At 36.7% G+C, this 20661-nt stretch overlaps 1 protein-coding gene across 1 annotated transcript in view; it reads right to left on the bottom strand.

Moving 5' to 3' along the window:
* EPHA6 (EPH receptor A6) overlaps positions 1 to 20661 on the bottom strand; it is a 1103076-nt gene that overhangs the window by 330845 nt on the left and 751570 nt on the right. Inside the window, 1 exon segment of the mRNA XM_003410340.3 lies at positions 12029 to 12191. Coding sequence (XP_003410388.1) covers positions 12029 to 12191 — 163 coding nt within the window.

The following is a 20661-nucleotide window of genomic DNA, read 5'->3' on the forward strand; positions in this document are numbered from 1 at the left end:
TTGTGAATCAGCTATTCTATATCTGGCAGTAGGGCTGCTGTACTCTGCTACTTTGCCCGTCTTTACAGCATAGTAATGTGCTCACGAATGTCATACTCGGGTTTGTGCACACACAACTAAATCTTCAAAAGGGCTATTTTGCCAACAATTCTTGTTTCTCAGATTAAATTCATTGAACTACTGTTTCCCTTAGAAAAAAAGTGTAACACAACACTTTTGTTCTTATTGAAGTTGCTTCATAATTCTTCACACAGGCCTTCATAGAGCTGGCGAGGTTTATTTTATCCACGTCTGTACACTCAGCATTGTGAATTCACAGTGAGATGAAGCAAAAACAGATATCTTCAACTGGGTTAATACACATGTAAGAGATGTTGCATTAGATAATTTGAGATGACTTTTTAAGCTATATATGTCATAAAATATTTTTAAATTAAATAAAATATATGTACCTTATGTACCCACCCACAGCAGTACTACTCAAATTTTAAATTTTCAAGCCATGTATGTCTTCATGTTTTGACATATTGTTGTTGTTGTTAGGTGCTGTCTAGTCATTCCTGACTCACAGCGATCTGTGTACAACAGGACAAAACACTGCCTGGTCCTGAGCTATCACTTAACTACTGTGCCACCAGGGCTTCTTTTTGACATATCAAAAAGTAAACCAAACCTGGTGCTGTGGAGTCTATTCCTATTCATAGTGACCCTATAGGACAGAGTAGAACTGCCCCATAGGGTTTCCAAGGAGTGTCTGGTAGATTCGAACTGCTGACCTTTTGGTTAGCAGCTAGAACTCTTAACCACTGTGCCACCAGGGCTTCTTTTGACATATAGGCATGTGATATTTAATATTTATATATTTTATAAAAACTTTTAACCTGACTTGGACATTTTCACAGCACTCTCATTCAATTCCCAAGTTTTTTCAGCTCTGAAAAACGATGAATTACCATGTGTGTAGAATTCAGTTGGAAGATAAAACTATAAAAGGAACCAAGGTTCTGTGCTGTGTCATCCTTGTAGTCTGGAACTTCTCAAAGGAAAACTCCATCCCAGCATCATTTATTTCTACACTTTCCCTAAAAGGACCACGTCTATATATCATTATATCACTTTACAGCTAGCTAACCAAGTGCCACTGAATAAATTCCAACTCCTGGCAACCCCATGTGTATTGGAGTAGAACTGTGTTCCACAGGGTTTTCAATGGCTGAGTTTTCGGAAGTAGACCATCAGGCCTTTCTTCTAAGGGGCCTCTGGGTGGGCTCAAATCTCAAAGCTTTCCATTAGCAGCTAAACTCAATAACCATTTGTGCCGCCCAGGGACTGCATTCCCCCAGTGCTTTACACCACCATTCCGGATGCAACTGCTGAACAACAAAATACTTCCTTCTTGAGCTTAGCACATGACCACGATTGATACAGATGAAGGATCAACCACAATTAAGACTCATACGAGCAGTTCTGGATAAGCCCCCATATGGTTATATTAAGAGAATAGTTTTTTCTTCACTTTGACCTTGATGCTTTTCTAGCAGCTAAAATATAACATAAAAAGAAAAATCCAAAATAGAAGTTAATAGTGCTGATTTGTATGGTCTGAAGAATGACTCTAAATCTTCAAGCATTACACAGCAAATGTATTTTTCACCGAATTAGGGGCACTTTGAAATGTCTAAGGAACATTTTTGATCTCTAGAAAGATTCAAGGTTGTAAAGTTAAATAACTTGACAAAAAAATTCGAGCAATTCATATGATGGCTTACAGAAAAAAAAAATCCATCTCAAATCCAGTCAAATTAAAATTAGACTTTGAGAATGACATAAATAAGGAATTCTGTTAGTCAGAGTCTCTAGCATGGTTTTGTGGTTAGCCTCCTGAAGACAGAGGCCATATATTATTAGTCTTTGCATTCCTAGCTGTCACGGATTGACTTATGTCTCCCCAAAAATATTTGTCAACTTGGTTAGGCCATGATTCCCAGTATTGTGTGGTTTTCCTTCATTTTGTGATTGCAATTTTATGTTGAGTGGATTAGAGTGGGATTGTAACACCACCCTTACTCGGGTAGCCTCCCTGATTCAAGGTAAAGGGAATTCCCTGGGGTGTAGCCTGCACCACACTTTATCTCTCAAGAGATGAAAGGGAAGCAAGCAGAGATGTGGACCTCATACCACCAAGAAAGCAGCAGCAGGAGCAGAGTGTGTTCTTTGGACACAGGGTCCCTGTGCCTGAGAAGCTCCTCGACCGGGGGAAGACTGAGGACAAGGGCTTTCCTTCAGAGCGGACAGAGAGAAAGCCTTCTCCTGGAGCCAATGCCCTGAATTTGAGCTTGTAACCTACAGGACTGTGAGAAAATAAATTTCTGTTTGTTAAAGGCATCCACTTGTGGTATTCTGTTATGGCAGCACTAGATGTCTAAGACACTAGCCCTCCACATACTCCCTGTTATTAATGTATGTACACAATAAATGAATAAAGCTAAGAGACTAAAAAATATATAGGTAGAATAATTAAACACATGCCATCTGTTTGCAGCAACAGATATATGTTCATTGAATATTTACTGGATAACATTAATTCATTTAATATTCATTGAATACCTTCTATGTGCCAGGTGCATACAAAACAATATTGGAGGTACAAAAACAAATAAGAAATAAATGGTTACTGTTCTCGAAAAATGTCAAGAGATGATGGCTAGTATCTCCAGTATATGTTGCTGCAAGTTAATGACTTAAAAAAAACCCTGTGTTTTGTATTAAGCAATAGATCCACTGCTGTTTGTTAGTTCCTTTCTAGATATGAGCCAAATTGTGACACTGCACATTTTACAACTTGATTTCTAAGTACCTGTTAATAGTTAATGATTTTCTTTACAGCCCATTTAGCCAAGTTATGATCTTTAATATTTTTCATATTAAGGCCCTCAATCTGTCTCATAGCACATAACCTGACTCCAATCATTTAAAACCTTTATTTGATCCTGAAACAAACTATTTTCTTTTTTTTTTTGGCCAATGCCGCCACTCTTAAAGGGCACCTCCATGTTCTGTGCAAATAGTTATTCTTTATACTCCCTGTATGTTTAAGTCAATCACATTCCATTGCATTATTTTGCCCATTTACCATGTGTGCTTTCATCCAAACATCTGCTAAGACACTGTATAGCTCTCTGAGCTTGACTTATGGCGGTTTATAAATAATGATAATCTTCTGAAAATCTGTGTTCATATGCAAAGATGAATTACTCTGAAGAGGAATATAATTAATTAAGGGAGGAGAAAAGAAATGGAGAAAAGAAGAAAAAGCAATCATGTAGGAAATTTAAAGTAATGACATAGCTGAAAAAGAAAAGCTCAAATACTGAATGGGCAGAATGCTTAGTCCTAATGTCATAATGGAGCTCTGGTGGCAGGCACAGTGATTAAGAGCTATGGTGAGCTATGTCTGCTAATCAAAAGGTTGGCAGTTCAAATCCATTAGTCACTCCTTGGAAATCCTATGGGGGCAGTTCTACTCTGTCCAATAGGGTTGCTATGAGTTGGAATCAACTCGATGGCAATGCCTTTTTTTTTTTTTTTTTTAATGTCATAATATCCCCATTCAAACACTTCATAGCTGTGGGAACTTGGTAAATTACTAAACTTTGTACTTCAGTTTTCTAATCCATATACTAGAGATGAATAATAATATCCACTTCAAAGGTTGTTAAGTGAGTTAATCACTATAATGAACTTGGAATAGTGCTTGAAGCATAATTAGAACTCAATAAATATTATCCGTTGTTACGTAATCTTAGTGTTAGACATTACATTAAAATTCTACCTCAATCTCCTAAACAAAGCAGGAATTTCCTTTATGATACAATGAACAAGTACTTAACTAGTTTCAGCACAAATTCTTATTATGAGGAGCCTTCATTACCTCATGAAAACCCTGGTGGTGTAGTGGTTAAGAGCTATGGGTGCTAACCAAAAGGTCAGAAGTTCAAATCCACCGGGCGCTCCTTAGAAACTCTATGGGGCAGTTCTACTCTGTCCTTTAGGGTCTCTATGAGTAAGAATCGACTCGACGGCAACCAGCTTGGCTTGCTTGGCTTTGCTTTATTACCTCATAAGGCAGGTCAATTTATATTTCCACAACCTAGCTGCTAGAAAAGCCTTTCCCACTGGTGTTTGCATTTAGATAGTGATGGTTGCCAACATTGAAAGTGTGGTATTGATTGGCGATTATTTCAAATTAAAGTCTCATAATACAGGAATTCATCCTTCTCTGGGTAGATTCGTAAATATGAAATCTGTCTCCTGCTTGATTAATTAACTTTTTTATTACTCCACTAGGGTCAGCTGGTCCTCTTTCTGCTGCATGATCCACCATTAATAATCATTCCAAAATTTCTGGCTGCTTTTAATAACGTGTAGCTAATTTCAAGCTAAGTAATTGAAGCAGTACAGATTGCGTTTCTATCTGTAGACTGGATGGAACATGAAGGAGATTTTTAAAAAAGGATTATAAGGAGTAAAATGTGTTAATCAATAACAAAAATAATTTTATTCTACCTAAAATGCTCCTGAATTTTAGAATTAATAATTAATTTGTAATTAAAACTGCACTTAGCATACTTACATATGATTCATGCCATTTACACGCGGTTGTTGTTGTTAGGTGCCATAGAGTTGGTTCCGACTCATAGCAACCCTATGTACAACAGAACGAAACACTATCCAGTCCTGCGCCATCCTCACAATCGCTGTTATGCTTAAGCCCATTGTTGCAACCACTGTGTCAGTTCATCTCACTGAGGGCCTTCCTTTTTTTCACTGACCCTCTACTTTACCAAGCATGATGTCCTTCTCCAACGACTGATCCCTCCTGACAACATGTTCAAAGTATGTGAAATGTAGTCTCGCCATCCTTGCTTCTAAGGAGCATTCAGGTTGTACTTCTTCCAATGCAGATTTGTTCGTTCTTTTGGCAGTCCATGGCATAGTCAATATTCTTTTCCAACACCCCAATTCAAAAGTGTCAGTTCTTTTCTGGTCTTCTTTATTTATCATCCAGCTTTCACATGCATAGGTGGCAAGTGAAAACACCATGGCTTGTGTCAGGCACATCTTAGTCTTTAAGGTGACATCTTTGCTTTTCAACAGCACTTTAAAGAGGACTTTTGCAGCAGATATGCCCAATGCAATCCGTCTTTTGATTTCTTGACTGCTGCTTCCATGGGTGTTGTGTATCCAAGTAAAATGAAATCCTTGATAACTTCAATCTTTTCCCCGTTTATCATGATGTTGCTTATTGGTCCAGTTGTGAGGATTTTGGTTTTCTTTATGTTGAGGTGTAATCCATACTGAAGGCTGAGGTCTTTGATCTTCATCAGTAAGTGCTTCAAGTCCTCTTCACTTTCAGCAAGCAAGGTTGTGTCATCTGCATAATTCAGGTTGTTAATGAGTCTTCCTCCAATCCTGATGCTCTGTCCTTCTTCATGTAGTCAAGCTTCTTGGATTATTTACTCAGTATACAACTTACATGCTTGTTAACCCAAATCAAGTAATACTATTTATTTTTGTGCAGTGGTTAAGAGCTACAGCTGCTAAACAAAATGTTGGCTGTTTGAATCCACCAGCTGCTCCTTGGAAACCCTATGGGGCAATTCTACTCTGTCTTATAGAGGTTGCTATGAGTTGGAACCGACTGAATGGCAACAGGGTTGATTTTTTTTGGCTTGGTGGTAAATAAAAATATTTGATCTTTTCTTTTTGGTACTGGTAGTCAAGAAGCTATTCCATATTTTAGCTTTTTAAAAATTATATTTCCTTCATTTATTTGATGAAATGCATATAGGAAATTAACAATGTGCAAGCCATTTTATGAATCATAAAGATATATAGGCTATAGTTCCTGACCTTAAAGAGTTTACAATTTAGTAAAGAATTAAGTACAAAAAAAAATGTATAGGAAGTTTGAGGAAGGAGTAACGATTTCTGGCTTGGCCAATCAAGAACACTTCAGGAGGGTAGCGTGTGGACTGGGCTGACCATCCGTAATATGATAGGTGTCTGAATATTCCAGGAGGGAGTCATAGGAGACCCTTAGATGTGATGATGAAACAGTACATTTTGTGCAGGAAGCATACAAACAATCTCATTTTCCCAGAGTATATGCTAATTAGAGAGGCGTAGAGAAAGAATGACGTCAATTTGGATCAGACCGAAGGTAGATCTGAATATCTGTTATGAAATTTACATTTCATTCAGTAGGAAATACCCAGGGATTCTGAGTTTTTAAATTCACAGAGTGGAGGTTAAAAATATTGGTCAGATAGGGATATAAAGAACGGATGAAGGAAGATGTTACTGGAGACACAAAATTGCACCTTAATTTTCAACATCGTTGGCCATCTCCAAATTGTTAAAAGGAACCAAATTGCTTAAATATAAAACTACATTAAAAATAGCTAAATTTCAGGTTATTTTCAAAATAATTAAGTGATTAAATTAATTCATTTGTATCCACATACCACTTTATGTATGAATGTGTAAGACATGACAAAAGATTCTATTTTGAAATATCCACTGTGATTCAGTAATTTATAGTCTGGCTTGTTAACATCAATCATGAAGATTTTTGTGTGGTTATTTTATGTGATGTAAATCTAGTCCATCATTACTGTTTTTGGGAAAGAATAGATTTTAAAATGTTAATGGATGTGGCTTTGTGCTACAAATTGCTTTATGTAGCCCACAGGTGAAACCTTGAATGTCCATGTTATTAAAATTTAAGGTATAATTAATCTTTCCAGGGAAAAAGGTATGTATTGCTCATATGCTGGCAATGTATCAATTGTCTGAGGTTATTTGGATAACCATTAAGTCAATAAAAGAGGTAAGTTGCTAATTATTAAGTGTAAAATTGTAATTCTTTTTCAAAAATTGGCATTGAGTTACGATTTCTGCTCCCTTTTGACAGCTCACCAACTCTTTTCCAGTATTTAAGAAAAAGGTTCAAGTTGGTTAAAATCTAGTAAAATATTTGTTATGTTGTTGTTGTGTTGCCATTGAGTTGATTCTTACTCATAGCAAATCTATATGACAGAGTAGATTTCCTAGGCTATCATCTTTACAGGAGTAGATTGTCAGGTCTTTTCTTCCACAGAGTGGATGGTGGGTTTGAACTGCCAACCTCTGGGTTAGCAGCTAAGTGCTCAACCATTGTGCCACAGGGGCTCCATGGTTATAAAAATGCACACTTAGAATTATTTTGTTACTCTAAAATGTACTTGAATATTAGATAAATTTGGTGGTGTTTTGAATAAAAATAAATATTTGACTTTCTCATCTTATATTTTTATTTATTTGTAAAAGTTCAGGTATAATTTTAACAATCACCAATAATTGTATCAAATATGTTTTTCAAGCAGCTTATAATGATATGAGTAATATTTATAGTGGTACAACTTTAAAAAAAAAATTCTCATCTTTTTCTTCGTTGAAAAGTCAAGAATATAAGCTTAGAAATAATAACAAATGTTAGGCAGTTAAATTTGCTGTTTCTATTGTTTCATCTGTAGAAGCTCAAAAGGCCTGTACTTCGCATGTGTGTGTGTGTGTGTGTGTGTATGGCTGACACTTTGTGGCATAATGTGAATTTTATTTTAATTTTGAGAAAATTCTATTAGAGTCTTATTAACGCCAATTTATCTTCCATCTATCTTTCAAGAAGATTCACATGTAGCCTTTCTCACTACTGATTCTATAGTTTTGTGTAATTTTGTTAAATTTATTCTAAAAAAAGGGTCAAGTAGAATACTCAGTAAAGAGGCCAGTACAAAATAGGTGGTCAATCAATGCTGTTAGTGAATATAATATCTATCTACGTACTCTTACTCTAGCAAGACAAAAAGGGGACAAATGAAATGCCAACATTAAAACATGAAAATAAAGTATTTTGTGGCTATATGTGAGAGACTATTTACCTATGTATCTATCAATGTATCAATTATCTATGTATCTATGTATCATATATCTATTTTTCACATACGTATGTCCATTTGTATATATGAAGTGAAGTCCTATATGGGCTTATAGAGAGAGGAAACTAATAATTCTAGTTCAAATAGACTCTTTTTAAAGAGCTAGCAGTCATAATTAGCAACCTTTACATTTATTAGCCAGTTCTAACTAGTGTATTTTGAAGAGTAAGAAGGTATTCTGGAACATCACTGTGATTGCTCTTCAACGGCCACTGTGTTTGTAGAAGTCAAATAGTTGGTCCAGAAAAATTATGAATTGGAAAAACAATTCTTTCATATTTTACATTATTGTTTTATTGAATGTTAGCAAAACTAGAGGTTGAACAAAGTAAAATAATTATGGCTAAAGAGAATAAAAAGGTAAACTTCTTCATTTTGGTGACTTAAAAAATTTCAACTGGACCTTCTAATGAGGAAGTATCTAATCTCTTTTCCCCAAGCCTCACCCCATCTCTGTGCATGTATTATAAAACCAATAAGTTAGAACAGACAAAGAGAGAACTTAAAAGTAAGGTTGACATTACAATAATTGAGGCACTACCTGAGAAACTGAAGCTATAATGATTTAAAGATGAGCTGGGAGGACATGAAGCGAAAAAGACTGATACTGTCAACTGGGATTCATAACATCATATTATCGAATTTATGGTAAACCTACCCATATCCTACTATGACATTATTCATTGAAATTCTCTTCCGGGTATAAACAGCATGCTTTGAAAATGCAATTTAAACCTAACCAGGTAAAAAATGATCCTTAAAATGATTTTCCCTTAGGTTGTAAATTGACTTAGGAGCCATTCTATATGCTGAAACTCCAGGTTTAAACAAACATATTTTTTCAGATTCTTCTGACATTTTGTTTTTCCAAGGGTCTAATCCAAGTCACTCCATGATGTTTACAAATAATTAATTCATAACATGGTTTTCACTCTCTCTTCTTGCTATTGTCATATGATTCTGGGGTTCTAACTCTGCACCTCCACTGACCAGCTGTCCACACCACCCATTGCCGTTGAGTCGATTCCGACTCATAGCAACCCTATAGGACAGAGTAGAACTGCCCCATAGGGTTTCCACAAAGTGCCTGGTGGATTTGAACTGCCAACTTTTGGTTATCAGCCGAACTCTTAACCACTATACCACCAGGTATCAGACTCTCGGAAAAACTACTTTAAAGTTTCTAAAGAGAGGCATACTCTTGTCAAGATTAAGTAAGGTCATGTTTGCAAATTGCTCAGGATAGAGTCTTGCATGTAGTACCTACTCAATGAAAATCCAGTCATGATACTCCTTGATTAAAATCCTCCAATGGATCCACCATATCTTCAGGATAAGGCCCAAGATCCTTATCATGGCTAAAAGAGCACCTGCGAGTTGGCCTCTATACAGCTCGCCACCTTCATCTTCCACATTTTCCTCACCGATGCCCATTGCTGCCTCATACCACATCATATGCTTTTATATAAATCATTTCTGTTTTCCCTGGCCTCTGAGCTTCTGTTGCTTTGCCAGCTCCTCTTCAAAGATGTGCCAGCTTGTCCTCCAGTATACTTTGCTGCTCCATTGGTGTTAAATTAGGGGCCCCCCCTCTATGTCCTGGTGGTGCAGTGGTAAAGAGTTGGACTGCTAACCAAGAGGTTGGCAGTTCAAATCCACCAGTCGCTCCTTGGAAACCCTATGGGGCAGTTCTACACTGTCCTACAGGGTCGCCATCAGTTGGAATCCACTAGACAGTAACAGGTTTGGTTTTTTTTGTTCGTTTGTTTCCTCAATGCCCAAAGAGCACTCTTTGCATTTTTTTAATGTTACTACATGGCCTATAACCCTGCATTTTTTTATTTAAAAAGTCTAGACTAAATTATTTGAAGCCAGAAAATATAGTTCTTCATCATCTTTATTTTACTCCACACTTTCATACAAAGTCTGGCACATATTAAATATTCTATACATTTTTGTTGAATGATTGAATGAAAATGTATATTGCTGTGAATCATTGATGAGTATGGAATATTTTTGCTAAGGAATTTCAAAGAATTTTTCTTCTGTAGAACATCTGAAGAAATTCTAGCCTTGAAAGTACAAATGAGTTGAAATTTAGAGCTAAAACAATGCCACCAAATCAAATTTCTAATATTTGGATCAGAACTTTTTTTCTGTTAGACTAGATTGCCTTGTCTGGAAGCCCCAGTTGCCTTATCTAAATTTAACCCTATGAAGTTCATCTGAGTGAGTGCATTTCTGACTTAATAATTCAATTCTCAAAAATGTGATACTTTTAAAGCACTAGGTAAATTTCTTCATCTAAGAAGTAAAGAGTGTAGAGATGCAGGGATGCAATAAACAGTCTGAAAAAGGCAATGACTTGACTTTTCCCAGGACCAAACTCTCTTTGGATTACATCCTTGGTTTTGTACCTAGGATAAGGAGTGCCATATGGGCAGGGAAAAAATAGTGAATAGAACATAGCAGGGACACTTCGGGTATTTTCATGTCATTGTCAATTACGGAGTCCTATTTTCTGATAATTATGTCTTAATCCCAATCATTTCCTCACTAGTTTGAGAAGTCAGCAGTCTCCGGCAAGATTGTAAATGACTGTTACTGATAGCAAACACCCAGGTCACAAGCATTCTTTTTATTCTTTGTTTACTGTCTCTGCCTAAGCTGTGTTCCTTTTTACTTAAGTATCTCAGCGGTTTTCTACAGTTTACTTAGACATATAGTTGAAACTAAGAAGTTCTTATAGATTGATATTGTGCACCAAAGTGAAACACAACAACAAACAATTCTCTCATGGTATTTGAATCCAAAGCAGTTTCACTTTGAGGGACTGAAAACTATAGAGATTGTGACCTATTTAATAGCCCAACAAGTAGCGCTTTATAATAGTTCAAATGGTAGGACTTGTAGGATGGCTGTGTAGTCAAGGACATAGGCCTTGGAAGAAAACAGTCTGTTCAAACTCTAGCTCAGCTTCTTACCAACTCTATTACTTTGGGCAAATAGCTCCACTTCTCCAGACCTTTGTTTTCTGGTAAGTAAAATTAGAAAAATAATACTTAACCTCATTGGATGTTGAAGGGCTTAAATGGGATAATGCAAATGAAATATTTTACATAGTTTCTGGCACTTAAGGGCTCAATAAATGGAAGCTTGTTATATTTATTCTTAAGGAATTAATATAATACAATTTGTTATTCTTGAATTCTTATACCAGTATTTTAGCAGCGATGGAGGCAGATTTATATTGTTATAAGATATCTGGACATTTTTCTGTAGAATTACATAGTAAAAATAATATATATTACCTCCACAAAAAGACAGTAGTCAGATGAATTTCTAAAAATCAAAGAGGATGCAATAGTAGAACTGAGTTTAGAACGATTAAGAGATTTCTAAGCCTGTGTTACATGATATTGGAACACCTAACTCTCAGTGTTTCCCAGTTTGGTTTTCAGTATGTTGAGGCTATGCAATTAACTTGAGTTTCTAATTAAGTCCATGAATCTATATTTAAACTTACAATGTGCATTTCAGCTGTGTTTGTCTTCTGAACACTGTTTTTGTTGGTCTAACTGAGATGGATAACAAGCTGAAGTTGCACATTTTGAACTAACTGCTAAAATCATTTGCTCATGGCTTTATTCTCTTCCCAGTCTTCATTAGTATCATACTATGATGATGGGACTAGAGAGCAATTAGGTTCACACCATCCATTGAGACTCCTGTGTTATGGTGTGAGTGATGAATTCTGCATAAAGGGACATACCTGGGCTATATTACAATTGTGGCACAGCAAGGCATCTCATGCAACTATTTAATGGTAGCACCAACAATTAACTGAAATAGCTATGAGAGTACTTACATGAAAAGAATCCACTTTAAAGCGACTATTAGAAATTTAAGGCATCAGATTTAAAAATATCAGGTAAAACTGAAAAGGTACTAAATTAACACCATACTTTATATTCTTGGGTGAAACTTACTTTCATCTCCTGTTTCAAATTCAAACTTCTGACTGTAGCCACTGTATCCTGTTGCAGTCCTCACTCGGACATGAAATACATACTTGGTGGCAGGCTTGAGGCCTGAGATGATGACACTGGGGGCCTTGGACCTCGTGGAGGAGTAGGTCAGCTGCTCATGCTCCTGGGGGACAGAAAAGAGGAGAAAGGACGTGAAGCCCAGTTATTCTACCTTTGTCATAGAGCTATTCCAAAATTTAACTGAGGAATTATGCTCTGAATATCCAAAGCATTGAGAAAAAGAGGCATAAGCATGATTTCTCATAATTTAGCATTGAGTTATTTATCATTATGATGCACGTGATATAGTTTGGATTTGGAAGTTTATTAAGAAAGATGATTAATCTTGGATAATCTACACTTGTGTTTTTGGTGATTGGGATTTCTGGTCCAACTCTAAGGAATGGTGGCAGCGTGAGAGCACGTTTACACAGAATGGAAGCTGCATCTGGAGCAAAATGGACACATTGGATCAGAGCACACTAGCAGAGTGCAAGGAGCAAAGGTGGGAGAATTCAAGTACCCCGCTACTCACTTCTACCCGCAGGTAGTGCCAAAATGCCGGCGCTATCCGGGGGTAGACCTGTGGGTAAAAGGAAAAACAAATTAATTGCTTTTTAGAGTTTGAATTTTTTTATCTTGAACCAATTGCTTTGTTCTGTAAGTTGGTGATTCCCCTGTAGTAACAACTGAAGTTGAGTCAACTTAAGGCAGAAAATGATGAAATGTTTTCCATGAGGGAGAATTGACTCCTCCTTCAAAAACTACAGTTTATTTTTAAAGATGAACAAGTTACACAGTGATTCTGAAGTAGGTTTGAAAATAATCTAACTGTGAAGGAGCATTGAAGACATAAAAAGGTATGAAAGACTTATCACAGCAGACTGAGAGGCAGGGCTGGAGGCTTGGTTCCCAGTCTCCTGCGTTAACTGCCAACTACCTCAAGTCATTATCAGGAAATCATTTTGCCAAGATATTCTGATTGATCTAGTGAATCAGAATCTTTCAGTGGGTTCTGTCGCCCAACAAATCAAAACAAGATAGTTCATTTTATCTCTGTACGTAGGGGTTGTCCACAATTTGCTGGCAGTGGGGACAAATTAAATTTAATACTGTTTTTATACAGCATTATTATTTAACAGCTTTGTTATTTTAATAAAGTCTTTGAAAAAAAATTGTATTTATATGGACAACTCTTCTAAATTCACCAGGTCAAACTAGGTCACCAGGTCTTTAATACTCCACAATTCTCCTCAAAAATCTAAAGACGGAGATCCTCAGGGATAGAAGCCATTTTCAAGGTCACTAGATGAATCACTCATTTGATGCTTGAATTCTATTTATAACATTCCTATCAAGATTTCATTTAGTCTTTGCCTAAAAACTTCCATTGTTCAGGAAACCTTCCAGAGCAACAAATGAAGTTACAAAAATCTACATACATGTAGAATGTGTATTTCTTTGCTGGGGATGCTTTAAGATTTAGAACTCTGAAAATCTTTTCCCTTAAGCTACTTTTGAGAAAAAGTACTTATCTTAAGGATTGTTTTTAGGCTTTATGACCTCATTCATCAGAACATATATGCTATAAGGTTATTTTGTGTCTGGCTGAGGAATTGAATTTTCCATCTCTACCCCAAATAATAAAACTGCTTATTAAACATAAAGTACAAAGAAAAAATGACTTAGCAACAGCAGTATTTCAAATAAAAAAGGAAAAGAAATTGCAACTTCTATTTATCGCTAGATTAATGGTAAATACCTATTTATTCACCTAGCATACAATTTAAGGAAATAAAACAAAGCCTATAAAATTATTGATGGCAATAACTATCTGCTAAAGGTTGAAAACAGGTTTGAGTGGTTCGGTGGCAGAATCCTCTCCTTCCATCCAGGAGAACAATCGGTCATTCCCCAGCTAAGGCATTTCATTTGAAGCCACCACACGTTTGCCACTGAAGGCGTGTGTGTTGCTATCATGCTGAATAGGTTTCAGTGGAGCTTCCAGACTAAGACAGACTAGGAAGAAAGGCCTAGTGATTTACTTCCTGAAAATCAGCCAATGAAAACCCTATGGGTCACAAAGGTTCAATCTGCAACTGATCATGGGAATGGCGCACAAAGGCAGCATTTCGCTTCACTGTGCATGGATCACCGTGAGTCAGGGTGCCACAGGAAGGCAGCCAACAACAACAACAACAAGAGTTGAAATCAGGAACTTGCTAATATTAAGGCATTTATAATTCAAAAAACCAAAGACCAAACCCATTGCCGTTGAGTCGATTTCAACTCATAGCGACCCTGTAGGACAGAGTAGAACTGCCCCATAGAGTTTCCAAGGAGGCCTGGTAGATTTGAACTGCCGAACTTTTGGTAGCAGCCATAACACTTAACCACTACACCACCAGGGTTTCTGTTTATAATTAAAAAAATCCAAAACCAAACCCGTTCCCTTGGAGTCGATTCTGACTCATAGTGACCCTATAGGACAGAGTAGAACTGCCCCATAGGGTTTCCAAGGAGTGCCTGGTGGATTCCAACCGCTGACCTTCTGGTTAGCAGCCATAGCTCTTAACCACTATGCTACCAGGGTTTCCCGTGTATAATTAAAAAAAAAAAAATGTATAATTAGGGAGGCTTAAAACCCATGTTGTGGAGGAAAAGTATTGTGGACTATTATAAGAGACAATACTATTCCTGTTAGAAATTTGTAGAGCATTTGAATTTTTCAATCTCATATACGAGAGGATAATTTTCTACCTTTCACAGAATTTTTGGCAAAGTAAGAGTTAAATGATGTATTTTGAGTGCTGTTTCACAGTGTGAATTGATGACTCGTGGAAGAATTTGAAATAACTGAAAAAAATAAATTTGGTCTTATTCCAAAAGAGAGAAGATATGGAAGCAAAAGTTTACTCTTAGAATGGCTCCCATGATAATTACACATTATATCTTTATTCATTCATCAAAACCTAACTAAATTTTCTATTCAGTAAAGTTACACGTGTACATACGTTCTGTTGTACACAGAGTCACTATGGGTCGGAGCCGACTCGACGACAACTAACAACAACAACAAACTTACAGAGACTTCTGCAATTATATACAAATGTGTACCTGGAATCAAAACCCTCAAGTAGGAAGTGTGCAAAATTGGTTGCTTAGTCTGAATCACTCACTGCCAACATGGCAGCTGCTGCCTTGTCTTATATTTTGTCAGCTGTGATCATGCCAAGCAAGAGGGCTCAGAAAGAAGAAAAATGTATTGCAGCCTTCACTCCTCTTCTGGTGTTTTCAAGCTTTTGGGAAACCAAGCTAACTCCTATCTATGAAAAGCATAGAACACTGCTGTCCTAGAACTTTTGCTAACTGCTTTCTGTAGACACATCAACGTCAATTCAGGGTACCCGCCACCAGGTAGAGATAGTGCTCTGCCACAGAACAGTGCAAAGACATCTAGATCTCTTTATTAGACCTAGCAGGCTGCTTTCCTGTGCAGGGTTTGTGTCCAAGAGTTTTTCTCGAGTTTATACTTATGAATGGAATTGCTAGTCATAGGGTGTACAGATCTTCAGTTTTGCTAGGCAATACATTGTATCTTACTCACGTTTGCTGTATCTGTAGTAATATCCTTCTTCTCGTTCTTAATATTGTTTATTGTATTTCCTTTTTTAATTTTTAATCAAGCATTCCAGAGGCTTGACCCTATGTTTGCCGTTATTGATCTATTTTTTTTTTTTTTCTGTTACATTTAAAACCTGTTCTTAATACGTTGTTGTTTTTGTTAGGTGCCTTGGAGTCAGTTCTGACTCATAGCAACCCTATGTACCACAGAACAAAACACTGCCCAGTCCTGCACGATGCTCACAATTGTTGTTAAGCTTGAGCTCATTGTTGCAGCCACTGTGTCAGTCCAACTCGTTGAGGGTCTTCCTCTTTTCTGCTGACCCTGTACTTTGCCAAGCATGATGTCCTTCTCCAGTGACTGATCACTCCTGACAACATGTCCAAAGTATTTAAGATGCAGTCTTGCCATCTTTACTTCTAAGGAGCATTCTGGTTGTACTTCCTCCAAGACTGCGATGTACTTCAGGAGAGGTCTTGAAATATTCTTTTTGACAATAAAAGCAATACCATTCCTCTTCAAGTTGTCATTCCCGGCACAGTAGACCATGTGATTGTCTGATTGTGAATGGCCAACACCAGTCCATTTCAGCTCACTAATGCCTAGAATATTGATGTTTATGCATTCTGTTTCATTTTTGATGATTTCCAATTTTCCTAGACTCGTACTTCGTACATTCTGCTTTCTGATTATTAATGGATGTTTGCAGCTGTTTCTTCTCATTTTGAGTCATGCCACATTGGCAAATGAAGGTCCCAAAAGCTTGATTCCATCCATGTCATTAAGGTTGACTCTACTTTGAGGAGGCAGCTCTTCCCCAGTAGTCCTTTGAGTGCCTTCCAACGTTGGGGGTGGAGGTCTCATCTTCTGGCACTATATCAGACAATGTTCCACTGCTATTCGTAAGGTTTTCACTGGCTAATACTTTTCAGAAGTAGACTGCCAGGTCCTTCTTCTAGCCTGTCTTAATCTGGAAGCTCAGCTGAAACCTGTCTGCCATGGGTGACCCCGCTGGTGTCCGAATACTGGTTCTTTATATACGAAAAAAACAGAATTAACACAAATAAAACAGAAATAAGAATATACATACATATATGTATTACTTCTGATTTATTTGTGTTAATTTTGTTTTTTAATAACTTCTTAAGTTTCATGCTTAACTTATTAATTATCAGCATGTCTTTTCAAATATATAACTTGTCTACAAATTTCATTCTAAATAGTACACTAATTGCACGCTGTAAGTTTTCATATGATACATTACCATTCAGTTCTTAGTATTTACTAATTTCCAAAAAAAATATGATTTTTAAAAATTCTTTGTGGCAAACCCAACATTATCACTTGCACACATTTATGGGGCAAGACAGATTGTCAGGCAGTACGTAAGTGACATAAAGTGAAGCTCCAAAGGCATAACCCCATGGGTTGCAAAGCGTGCTGAACTGAGGGTAGGGCAGTGGAATACTTATTGGCTGAGAGCATTGGAAGCCTTGTGCACTAATGCATGTTTGCTGAACGTGAAATAGTTTGCTGAACTACTTCTACTTGAATGAGCACAAATAATAGCACTATTTGTGGGAAAATATTTAGTAATAAAGTAATATATATCAATTTCCTAAAATAATCTTTTGTTTCTATTTTATATGTGACTAAAATTTTTTTTTATGTATGTATACATATATTTTCTTTTTTTTTAGAAAAAAATTTCAGAGCCAAATACTAGAAACATAAAAAAAAATAGGGCACTGACAAATAGGATATGCACATGTATTGCTCTCTAGAGATGTTGACCTTTATTTATGGTTCTCTTCCCTTTGAAAGATCCTGAAGCTTACACTCAGGCATTGCTCCCTCCCAGCTGCCAAGAATCAAGTCTTAAGAGTCTGCTCTTATTTTCACATTTACCTAAGGTGTCCAGTTTTACTTTATTTCTATAGATGTCAACTCTTCGTGGTAACTAAATGGGACACTCTTACTAGAATCTAGATCCTATTGAAATTCAAACTGAACACTGTAATGGAAAAGAAATAGGTTCAAGTGTCCCGTCCCTGTAGCTGTCTCTTTCTTCCATCAGAGCTAGCATGGCCTATATCCACGGAAGGCAGCATGCAGAGGTAAAAATTCAGGATTGGGCTAACTCTGTACCTGATCTTGATTCTGCTTTATTATGTACCTTGGAAAGTCAAATTCAAGGATTTGATTTATTCATGCAGAAAATTCATTCATCCCACAAATACTAATCGAATGCTTACTATGTGTAAGGTACTAAGTAAGGCACTCTGTTAGTTTTAGTCTACATAATTGCCAAAGTCCTGCCTAGCATTTAAATTCCATTTTATGGCTGGAAGTACAGGCTACCTCTCTTCTGCCTTGAGTGATTCTCATCACTCCTTACCTCTCTCACTTGTGTTTACCATCCATTCGCACTTACAGACGTAGATTCAAGAGGCCAGTGCAGTGGTCATCTTTTACCTGGTTTGCTTTCTATTAAAGTTTTTGGTTCTAGTGAGATTTGTGCAAGGGTTCACCTCTGGTTATGGTTGTTTTATTTCATTGGATTACATATGTGATTAAAAACTGTGTTGTAGAATTTTTCTATAGATACATGGATCTAAAGACATATCAGCAATTATAAGATGACAATTACGATTTATGCATTGTCTTACAATTTACAAGGTATTTTCACATACATTCTTTATGTAATCCTTATAATAACATGTGAAGTAAAGAGAACTGGCAATGTTCTTATTTTCATTTCTCATATGATAAAAATGGTCCAGAATGAATAAGTAACTTAACTACCAACGTAAGTCACGCAACTAAACAGTGGCTTCAATTCAAGTTGTGCTTTTCCCACTATACCCAATTTAGGCATATGTGTCTAAGACAAATATGTTTATAAATTATACATTGAGTCAAGGTCATTTCTTTCACACTTTATGTTCTTGATAAACAAAACACTAGAAATAACCTTAAGACAGCCTGTGAGCCACAAAATAAAAAAAGAAAATTTTTTCTTTTTTCTTTTTTTTTTTGTGACTTACTGGCAAACTCTTAAAATACTTTTATATAGTTTCTCAATTGGCAGTAACAATTCTCAACAACAAAGGTCTTAATTAAATATTTCAAGGATAAAATTATTTTCTACTAAAGTTAACATATCCATCCATGCTGGCTTTATTTCATTCTCTTTTGGTATTATATCATATAGACAGATTTCAGGTGATAAAGGGGGCATATAACTCATCCAGTCTGTATGGGAACTGAAATATGCTGGTTCATGGCTGGGGACAGAATTTCTTTGACAGAGTCCAGGAGATTCTTTCAGAAGTTTTGATGTCTGAAGTTTTGAGATCTGCTTGGCTTTATTCTCAAAACAGTACAAAGAGGGGAGATTAAAGAATAGTTGGATTTTTCTTTATCCTTTCAAGTCCTATCAAGTTAAAATTATCAGGCATAGCTGACGGGGCATTAAAAATTAACACTTTACTACCATAATCACTATATTTTTTGGCTATGTTTTAATTAAGCCAGTGGTGAACTCTCGTTCTGTTGGCTAGAAGACAGAACAGCATGAAAAATGGGTATTAATGGCTCTGGTAGGAATCTTCTAAACCATTGTTTATCCCTTTTCCCTCTCTGTTTCTATCTTTCTGACCCTGCCTCACTGTCATACACACACACATACACACACCCCCATCTGGATCTGGGGTCCCTGCACTGAGAAGCTCTTTCACTGGAGAAGACTGATGACAAGGACCTTCCCCAGAGCCAACAGAGAAAGAAAGCTTTCCCCTGGATCTGGCACCCCGGACTCAGACTCCTAGCTTCCTAGACTGTGGGAGAATAAATTTCTCTTTGTTAAAGCTATCCACTAGCGATATTTTTGTTACAGCAGTACTAGATGACTAAGACACATAGGGTGTATCTGGAGCAGCTCTGGTCACATATCATTGGGAACCGCACTGCTGAAACTGCTTTTCAATGTAGGAGATACAAATAGTGGTGACTTCTAGTTCACACTGATTTTCCTGTGGCCAGATCTAAGTTAGCCCATCAGCATGGAGGGATGGAGCTGGTGTACAACAAGGCTGATTACCCCAGAATCAAAGGCAAGCCAGAGCAATGACACGTCTTCTCCCGGGAGTTTGAAACCATGATGAGGAGAGACAGAGAGTGAAACTGCACTGAAGTTGACTAACCTCACCTTTCCTGGTTCCTGAAGCTGAGATGTTCTGCTCTGCATTGGATTCTGCATTCTGACTTTAAATAATAAGTTCTGTTACTTTCACTCAAGAGTATTGCTTTTTTAAATCACATTCATCGAAATATATAAGAGGCAGTTTCTCCGTTGGGGGTAGAAGGAGTTAAAAAACTGGTTGATAGTGGCTAGATCGTTCTGAAATGTTTTCCTTAGCAATAAATTGGTCATCATTATGACAAAATTACAAAATATGCATAAGTAAGAAAAATTTAAAGTAGATATTCTAAGTACACAACTACTTTCTGACTGCACTTTTGGAGAAGTATCATTTCGTATACCATGGTTATAATTTACTACAATCAACTCTTGATTATCCCCAGTAATCCTAAGTAGGAGATAACCCCAAATGATTTTGGAATATATTTAAGACTTTTTTTCATATATTCCTTGCAATATGTACCTTGTGTCACCTAAAATGAAAATTAAATGCATCCCCTGAACATTAAATATTAGCAAAAGTAGGAGATGGTACAGAAGTATGCCTGAAGGTAGAAGAATATTGATGTGGAATTAAACATTCATAATTGATTTTCACAAACTAGATAAATTATGTTGCCTTTTCTAGAGAAGGAAAATCAGTGAAGCATATATACATATATATGTATGCACATATATATACACACACACACATATACAGAGAGAGAAAGAGAGAGATTTATCTCAAAGAAATGGCTTACATAGCTGTAGAGGCTGGCAAGTCCC

Source organism: Loxodonta africana, chromosome 20 (genome assembly GCF_030014295.1).
Source record: "Loxodonta africana isolate mLoxAfr1 chromosome 20, mLoxAfr1.hap2, whole genome shotgun sequence".
Classification (NCBI taxonomy): domain Eukaryota; kingdom Metazoa; phylum Chordata; class Mammalia; order Proboscidea; family Elephantidae; genus Loxodonta; species Loxodonta africana.